General features: G+C 39.2%; 3 protein-coding genes across 5 annotated transcripts; 2 read left to right on the forward strand and 1 right to left on the reverse strand.

Moving 5' to 3' along the window:
* Positions 1-50: 50 nt before the first annotated feature.
* Positions 51-2,422, forward strand: LOC135346635 (tripartite motif-containing protein 3-like). Its single transcript, XM_064544310.1, has 2 exons — positions 51-162; positions 264-2,422. The coding sequence occupies exons 1-2, from the start codon at positions 111-113 to the stop codon at positions 2,366-2,368; spliced, it is 2,157 nt and encodes a 718-aa protein (XP_064400380.1). The 5' UTR covers positions 51-110; the 3' UTR covers positions 2,369-2,422.
* An 821-nt stretch (positions 2,423-3,243) lies between these two features.
* Positions 3,244-4,619, reverse strand: LOC135346662 (glutamine amidotransferase-like class 1 domain-containing protein 1). Its single transcript, XM_064544363.1, has 8 exons — positions 4,472-4,619; positions 4,342-4,418; positions 4,179-4,284; positions 4,018-4,125; positions 3,775-3,872; positions 3,592-3,685; positions 3,408-3,519; positions 3,244-3,341 (listed from the first exon to the last, which is right to left on the reverse strand). Exons 1-8 carry the CDS (start codon positions 4,545-4,547, stop codon positions 3,323-3,325), a joined length of 690 nt encoding a protein of 229 aa, XP_064400433.1. The 5' UTR covers positions 4,548-4,619; the 3' UTR covers positions 3,244-3,322.
* Positions 4,616-8,204, forward strand: LOC135346647 (uncharacterized). 3 transcript variants are annotated; one of them, XM_064544340.1, is made up of 8 exons: positions 4,616-4,706; positions 4,896-4,964; positions 5,015-5,148; positions 5,354-5,870; positions 5,929-6,341; positions 6,396-6,591; positions 6,741-6,830; positions 7,953-8,204. In XM_064544340.1, exons 1-8 carry the CDS (start codon positions 4,688-4,690, stop codon positions 7,982-7,984), a joined length of 1,470 nt encoding a protein of 489 aa, XP_064400410.1. In that variant the 5' UTR covers positions 4,616-4,687; the 3' UTR covers positions 7,985-8,204. The 3 variants fall into 3 exon arrangements, with proteins under 3 accessions (XP_064400410.1, XP_064400411.1, XP_064400412.1); XM_064544341.1 differs by having other exon boundaries at positions 4,619-4,706; positions 5,090-5,148; XM_064544342.1 differs by having other exon boundaries at positions 4,643-4,693.
* The last annotated feature ends 1,374 nt before the right edge of the window (positions 8,205-9,578 follow it).

Genomic DNA, 9,578 nt, shown 5'->3' on the forward strand with positions numbered 1-9,578 from the left:
GTGTGTCACATGAATAGCCATTAGACTAGTCACCTCCCCCCCCCCCCCGGCCAGCACTCCGGAATCAAAGGCTTGAAGGCTTTTATATATATATAAAGCTAAGGACATGGATGCTAGATCTCTATCTGTTATTCCTGAAGCTTGTCCTTTCTGCAGTGAAAGGTACAGAGACCCTAAGGTACTTCCGTGTTTTCATATCTTATGTAGAGAATGTGCAAGGAGTTTAATCATACAAGGACGAGACCAAGTTATTTGTCCTGTAGAGAGATGCAGAAAAGAATTCACAATCCTCAATGATGATGCAGAGAATCTTCCCGATGCATTACCTGTATACTACAAGCGAGATTTGAAAAGCCTAAAAAACAAAATTGAAACTCACGAAGCTAGATGTCGCATTTGCATACAAAGAAAACGTATTGTGTGCACAGCTGTTGCTGTTTGCAGTTCCTGTAATTTTCTTTGTAAGGAGTGTATACACGAGCATAAAAGTCAATACCCAGACCACGAAATAGTGTCGCTGCTAGAGTTGTCACAATCTGATAGTGATGTAATGCATCATGGCCTTCTCAAACGACAACGAAGTAGGAGCTTCACTCAAAAAGCAAGATGTAGTATTCCCAGTCATTTCAGAGAGCCTGCACAGCAGTACTGCCTTGATTGCCGGATATTTGTGTGCGCAAAGTGTGAAGAAGTACACTCCAGTCATACCCTGATGGAAATGCAACAAGCTGCACAGGTATGTAAGCAAAGCCTCATTGATAAAATACCTAATGTCCGTGTTGTCCATAAACGAGTGGCAGGAGCATCACGTGACGTCCAAATTACTAAAACCTCTATTGATGATCAGGAAGCAGTTTTAAGAAGTTCAATTGAGCATGCATTCACTAAACTACTCAAGATCCTCGATCGAAGAAAGCAGGAAATGATTTCAAGACTTTCTGATATCTCTAACGAAAAGATTAAAAGATTAAGAGATCAAGAAGATGAACTTACGAGACTGGCAGCCGAATTTGAAAGACTTGAACAATATATCGAATCAACGGTAAATATGTCAACAGATTATGAGTTGTTACATAGCTACAAATTCATTGAGGAGCAGTCACACAGTACACAACAAAAGGGTTCTAAGCTTCCTATTCAACCGGTTGAAGCAGCAAACATTGCTCTGAAAAATAGCAGCGAATCCCACCTCCGCGACCTCAGTTTAAAACATCTGAATATTTTTGTTGAGCAAGCGAATGCCAGCTCATGTACTGCAGAAGGAGCTGGGCTTAAAATAGCTGAAACAGAAAAGTTTGCTCGTTTTTCCATTAAAGTTGTTGACAAGAATCATGAGCCGTGTTCATGGATTCAAAACGTTACCGCTACACTTAAGTGCGTCGATAACGATTTCTCCTTATCTACCGAAATCGTAGAGAGCAGCACAAACACGTATGAGGCTTGCTATAGCCCTCAATTCCGTGGAGCACATAAGCTATCTGTTTTTGTGAACGGCAACCCGATTACTGGTAGTCCATTCTCCGTAGATGTGACGAAACCACTGATAGAACTTGGGAAATCACAGGGAACAATGTATGGTGTAACAGGGCCGCGTGGAATTGTTGTGAACAAGTTAAATAACATTCTTGTCTGTGAGTGGAATGGCCACAAAATAGTGGAAGTAGACAAACTCGGGAGGCAGATTTGCGAGTTCGGAAAAGGTGAGGTACATCACCCAGCTAGCATTGCTGTTGCAGAGGACGGTAGCATGTTCATCACCGATGCAGCAGGAAAAGAATGCTGTCTAGCAAAGTACGGTGAGGATGGACGCTTGCTAAAAAAAATTGGGGCCGAGGGAAAGAAGGTATGTGAATTTTTAAACCCTCGGGGTGTTCGAATCAGAGAAAATAAAGAGGTGTGGGTTTGCGATCGAGACAACCATCGAATACAGATATTTAGTTTAAGCCTCGCTTTTCTGCGCACTTTTGATATCAGTCAAATTGATTCACATCTGGAGCAAAAGCCAAAACCAAATGACGTAATTTTCAATAAATCAGGAAATTTTTACATCACTGATTTTGGTAACCACTGCATTCTTTGTTTCAGTGCATCTGGAGATTACCGTTTTAGTTTTTCGGGTAATCACACAATGAACCAAATACTGCACGGTCCAGAGTGCATTGCCACAGATAGAGATGAAAATCTATATGTAACTGAAACTGGAAATCACTGTGTGTCGATATTTAAACCAACTGGTGAACTCATTCGAACATTTGGGACTCTGGGCAAGAATGAGGGCGAATTGAAATTTCCAATGGGTATTCTTGTAGACAAAAATGGTAGTGTCTTTGTAGCAGAGTTATTAAATAACCGTATACAAATATTTTAGTTTTTGTCATTAAATTTTGGCAACCATGATAAAATCTTTTTTCTCCCTTTAGTATTCATGTGCCCGATTGTTCTAAAATTAAAACACCACAGGTGCTGATGCCTCGGTGTCAGGCGCCAAAGCTTTACAGCAATGAAGCTATACAGTACTAGCTAGCAGACTCGTTAAAATTAATACACACAATTTATTACATTTGCATGCAGGACTTCGCAGGTAGTGTAATTAAAAAGAGTGGGAAATAAATGAACCACCATACCACAACTTCAAAGTCTATAATTATTACTACTAGTTTACTGCATATCATTGAGCAGCTGCACGTAGCAGTCTACACACACACACACACACTACTAATACATAATTATCGCTGCGCATGTGCAACCGAGGCATATTAAGACGTAGCACACAACTGACACAATTAAGACATAATTATCGTGACTATCAGCTGATCTAGAATATTCTCCAGCCATTTTTTTGCCTTAGTTATGCAAAACGTAATGATTGGTAAAATTGACATTGCCAATTTCTTCCGACCTACCACTATACTGCTTTGAGAGTATCTCGATTCGCTCGGATAGCGCGAAACTATACTAAACTTTTGAGGAAAGATTTTTGTGAAGCGAAACAGCAGCCTTTTTGTAAAATAATTAACGCATGTGATATTAAATTTGTAGGTATAAATACATGCAAGCCTTCATCCCTAGTGAAGTGTGGCCTGGGATCGAGGCTAGGTACATGCTTGTACAAAATCACCACAAACATTTATATCCTCAACCCGCATCAGGGTTCAGCATTCATCAGGGCCTAAATTTACTGCATGCATGTATATAGATGTCGTACCCAATCTTTTTCACTAAGTGGACGTAACCGAATTCATATACTGGTTCAATTTTCTTCTTGCAGGATAATTATAATAATGAGAAACAATCAACGTATTAAAAACATAAAGCATGCAAACTATCTTTGTTTAGTCAATCTAGTGAGGGAGTGTGTGCATGTGGGAGAACATATCACAATAATCGTCAATGTTTAATTAATTCACCTCGCATTGCTCAATAAAATGATATTCTGTACAGCTGTTAGAGTGGACTTCACTGACTGTCCAGATACTACATGGTTGTCAATGACGACATATGTTGAGTCACTTTTAGTTGCTGTCAAAAAGTGTGAATGCAATAATCAATTAAACACAGCGACATGACATGTCACTGTATAATTATACATACCACTGTAAGAGGCTCCATGCTTTCTAATGAACTCTGATGGGACAAACGGCTGTGTGGGAAAATCGTCCCTTTTTGCCAGCTCTGCTACTGAAGGCTACAGAATGTGGAAGGGTGATGTTTGTTCGATTACCTTTATTAGTACAGTGAATAATACTGTAAGATCTACCACATTTATATACTTACAGCAGTTAAACTGTAGTCTTTGAATGGCCATGTATGTGATTGTTTATCTGCTGTACAGAATAATCCGCTAACGCCAAACCCAACAGCACACACAGGCTCTAAGGAAACGAAACATAGTTTGTCGGTATAAAGATGATAATAGCCTCGGGGGAATTAATGTGATTAGCACTGCACACTCGACAAATATGTAGTTATGGAAATACAAGACACACTTATGCACAACACAACACTACAATACTTTACTTTTGTCCTTGAGGAAGGCATTCAAAATAGCAGCCAGGTACTGGCTGTTTGCCAGATCAAAAGGTGCTCCAGGGCAGCTTGGAATTAGTACAGCGATAAATTTGGACGCTGCAATTGCGTACATCACGTCACAGAAAAAACCTGTCACACATTTAACTTACCATCTATTGCCTCTAGTCTATGTGGCATGGAGATGGACTTTGAGTTGAAGTCGGTCACCCACTGTCTATTGTTGTCGTCAATATCAACAAAATCCATTGGCTTTCCCTAGACAAGCATAGCACAAAAGCAGGTAAAACCATAATTTTCAGCTATTAACTTTACCTCTGGCGTGGCAAGGAACACATTAAAAGTGGATGATGTGAGGGTGAAGGCATGAATGAAAGACTGTGCAGTAACTCCTGTATATTAAGACAGTTTTCATTGGTGTATATAACAGAATAAAGCTACATACCTCTTGAATGAGAGCTGCATACAATGAGACAAGCTGGTTTGTCTCGGACCCCTAGCCCTTTGGTTGATACTGCCATTTTTGAGCTTTGCTTGGGGGAGGGGCAACGTCACATGTTATGTACGTGCTGACATGAGTTATGTGTATGCGGCTACGTGTGAGATACGCCCCCTTATAGCTAAAGCTTAGCACAAAACTACATTAGAAGAAAGCAGAAAGATGCCTGTAAGCAAGAGAGGTGGGTGTGTGTCTGATAGGTTAAAAAGTTGATTTGATCGGCATCTTGAGGAACTGGCAATGCAATGATAGATGTACTTTAGATGACATGCAGAGTACACACATGCATAAGAATCCCTGGCCTAGTAAGCCAGTGATGTAAGCCAGTGATGTCCATAGAGATTTACTACTGTACATAACTGAATATTAGACGCAGAACGTGCCTTGGCTATTATTGAAAATCTGATAACACAGGGTGAATCTTCTTTAGATACAAAAGGTAAGTTACTACAATGCAATGGTTACTGGTGATACGTTCTAATACACCAGGTCAGTCCTCATCAACTGCCCGTTATAATGAAGATGAACTACTACGTAGCTTATCCAATCTTCAGTCTACTGCAGATATCATGAAAAGTCCACTGTTCTCATCACTCGTTCAAATCCAAAGCCAATACGATCAGGTACGCTTACGAGTGCGCATACATTTTAGTTCCGGAAATTCTGTGAGTCACAGTCATGTATATAACCGGCATGTGCGTGTGTCACTGTGGTACAGGCCTCTGACAAGTAAATACGTGTGGCAATAATCTCTGCCATAAACTCATGTAGTCAACTACCGGGTAATTACATGAATCACTATTCAACACGGCTATATTTTCCCAATAGACAGTCAGAGAGAAACCCCTAACATGTTCCAGTCTATCAACAGATCCTGGTAAAAAGACTGGTCTGAGGTTAGAAAGTGACCCCACCCTTCTTTTTCAATTTCAACAGAGATATGGCATCACTAATGCAGAAATGCACCCGAACAGATTTGCTATTGCTAAGTTATCAACAGAGGCAACGAAAGATGGTTCCCATATTGAACACAGCGGACAATCACCTGTTTTTTTTCAACCCGAAACTGTTTCTAGCTTTCCATCTACATTTGTTGGTGACCTATCATTTGAAGAGCCCCAAAAAGAACGTTCAAAATCGTTGAAGAAACCGGTCCGGAAAGTTACTACAACAAAGTTATTTAGCCGCAAGGCAAGTACAGTTAGCACTGGAAGCGTTTCTCTTGCTGATTTAGCGGCTGTTACTGTCATAACTAACTCTGGCAATGAACTTAGTGACATCATTCACAACTCAAGCATTGCGCTAGGGAATGCGGTTGCCTCCAGTGAGAGTAGTCTGTCTTCTTGTAAGCAATATAGAACTATCTTTAAGTGTACATATATTATTATTCTTGTCAACTACAGTTATATCAGATGTTTCAAAACCATCGCTACTCATGGCTATCGAACAGGAGACATTCCCTACTGCATGTCAACCGAAGTCCCCACAAAATAATGAGGATTCCGTAGAGGCTTTGAGACAGCAGGAAGGGAAAATAGAGATCACTGATGAAAATATGTATGTAACTCCTGATATGTGCAGTTGTCCTGTCGATAAATTGTTTGTATCTCATGAACAAGATCAAGAAGACTCTCAAAGCGATATTGATCTGCAGGTGGTGAGCTCAACCGATGCTGTTATCACGAACTGGGATGTAAAATGTGGAAAACGTACCGCCAGGAGTCAAAATTGGTATGCTGAAATTGAAGAAACTGATAAACCAAAGGATAGTCTTTTTTTTATGAGAGATGAAGGAAGTCAAGCAAAAATCAGAGAGGTATATAGTAAATCACTGCACTCAATTGTGATTGTGACAAGCATTATTTTGTAGATCGCGAAACCAAAGCAGTCAAGATACGTGACATTGAAATTACCTGATGGTAGAGGAGTGGGACTAGGAATGGATTTGGTTGGTGTGAGCTCAACTGGCGTATTTGTTAGTGAGCTATATCCAGGATGCGTGGCTTTCTCTTCTGGCCTGATCCATGAAGGAGATCAAGTTTTACAGCTCAACCAACACGACACAAGTATGTATTTTGACTTTCATTAATTCCTTGGTGTACATATTGGTTGAGATATCCAGCACAATGAGGTTTATATAGCATATATACCCTCCCTTCTTGTATAGGTCGTTTAATTACTTGTTATTTTAACTGTGACTGCTTGTTGTTTTCAGGGAGTATGGCCAGCTTTGAAGTTGACATGCTGATCAGAGAAATATCCCCTGGTTCTGAAATATACCTAGTACTTATACATAACCCAATAGGTGAGTCATCTGCATGTCCATTTATAGAATCTAAATTGATATTGTATGCAAGTAAAACAACCAACCCCCTAGCTTATCTCATGCATAGATGCATCCTTGAATCCAAGTGGTTATTAAAAATGAAATGTTTGCGTCATCTGATCATAACAACTTTGGCCAGACTTACTGGCTACTACTAACAATGAAAGGAATCTTCCTTGTGTGGGGAATTGAAATTACCTCTAGTACATGGCATTTGTTTGGCTGTTATAGTTACCTGGCCAACAACACAAGTGGTGTTAATTTTGGTATTAAAATTAATGTTGGACCATGCATACTCTCTAGACCTATTTTTTAGTACCTCTATATATACTAGTGTAGAATCTGTAATTATAGATGATCAGTATGTGGTTGGAAGGCTACCTTCACCTGTTACATATAGCATTCCATTCACCCATTACACATGCATAATACCGTATTCCTGAACTATTTTGCGTGTGAAAAACCTTTGCGAATGAGCCAAATCAGTCGACTTTGCTGTACAGTAGACTCTCGTTAATCCGGCCATCCTCGAGATAGTGCAGCCGGAATTAGTGAGGTACGGCATTTGAGAAAAATAGACGCGGCTACTTTACCTCAAACTTAATGGCATTCTGTCTCAATGATAATGAAGGATAATGAATCATTTTGCTCTCTATTTAAGTGTAATCAATTTCATCTGCCAAACCACACCCAAAACGTCATAACCGGCCATAATAAAATGACATTCAAAATCTAGTTTGCAGCCAGAACTTACCAGTATATGGAATAGCGAGTGGCTGCATTTCAGGGCGAGTTTTGTGCAGTAAACATCGATCTAGCTATAATATTATAGCAATTCGTACCAAACCAAATGGCCGGTATATCGAAGTGGCTGTACTTCAGGGAGCCAGAATAGCGAGAGTCTACTGTATAACCTTTGCGTTCTGGCAAGAACCGTGATGTCTTATAAATTACAAGTATCGATTTAGGTTTCAACCAAAATGCTTGATGTTTATAGTAATAACAGAATAGTAATAATAATGAGATGTACAAGTAAAAGTCTGTCAAAAGTACTAGCTACAACCTAGCTTGCAGTTATTTTACTCTCGCTTTATTTTGCAGGGTGGATTGAATATCAAAAGCTATGTCAGTAGTGACAATTTTATGCAAGTTTACAGTCTATACATTAGTTATGCATCTATCTAATTATGTGTCACTGAATTGTAATTATTAAATGCATAATTATATACATGTAACCACATATTTTTTATGAACCATTCCCTGTCATTTTGACATCAACTCTCAACTCAAATAATTATTTTCGTGACTTGTACATGTATATAATTTATTCATATAGAGTCTACTTCGTCTTCGTGACAGTGTCTTGCGTATAATATTATATTATACTACCTGCTCATGCCATAACGACACTTTCTGGACACAGAAAAGACATGCAAGCTAATTAAAAGTCCCTTTCATGTGTCCATGCAATCACAGAAAGACCGGACACATAATAAATAGCACAAGGCCTTCTATTAGCAATACCATATCCATGCTGAAACTTAGCAATTTTCATAATAAAATTTGCGTTACGTTTGTACTCAAATATTTATTCAGCGTTAATCGTTAATTATGGGCAATCTGTCATAAGAGTAAATGTACAGTAAATATACATATTGAACACCTACATGTACAATTTACAGTTTACACAACACACAGCAGGTGATTAAAATTACAACCACAGCCAATAATTCAATTTTAGTAACAGCTTACTAATACATGTAGGTACGTGTATATAGTGTTGACACTTTCCCCCATTCCACCAACACCAACTGTGTGCACTACTTTCAGTGTGTCATTTAATAAAATATTCATCATTGATGAGTGCATGGTTATAAAAAAAAATGAAGTGAAATATGTCAAACCCTTCTCCAGAACCTGCAAACTGAGAGATTGAGATGAACATAAACACCATGCAACTCATACCATACTTGATTTGTCAACTTTGACCTGTAATATTCTTAGTGGTAGAGGACTGCTGTGGTTGCTCAGTGAGCAATGAACTGGTGACTTTGTGTCTAGATGATACTCAGTTCTGACAGGTTTAGTGTTACACGGACTTGATCTTGCACCTCTTGGACTACTTCTGACACTGTTCAAACTGTCATGAAGAGGGTTGTTGTTTAGCCGTAGCAAGTCTATCAAACTGTGATTAGGAAATCCAGTTAGATATGTTAAATTCGTTCCTCCTGATACAGTAGAACCAGTTACTAAAACATTACTTGAGCTATCTGAGGCTTCTGAGTCAACTTCTGTCTTTCGCTTGCTTGTACAAACACCTAAAAAGAGAAACACAGCAGAAAACGCTACTATTCCCAAAACAGCTACAACAGCAATAACACCAATACCCCATGTAGGAAGTGAAGTTGGATTTCCAGGACTAATCGATGGTGGAGTGTTTGAATCAATGTCGGGAGTTTCAGGCAAACAAAGTCCTTGACAAAATTTAGTATCCTCGTAACAAATATTTGGGTTGCAATCACAACGGTTCTCTCCAATATTACACTGATAAGAACATCTAGTACAATTAATGACACATTTACCATCATTTTCTCTGTACACAGTGTTAGGGTCACTGCACGGACGCTCAACACAATTGGTATTATGTGAGGTATTACATGCTACTTCAGTTATCGTACCTGCTGGGCACACGCTACAATTTTGACAGCATCCTGATGCAGCAAGGAA

Source organism: Halichondria panicea, chromosome 13 (assembly GCF_963675165.1).
Source record: "Halichondria panicea chromosome 13, odHalPani1.1, whole genome shotgun sequence".
NCBI classification, from domain to species: domain Eukaryota; kingdom Metazoa; phylum Porifera; class Demospongiae; order Suberitida; family Halichondriidae; genus Halichondria; species Halichondria panicea.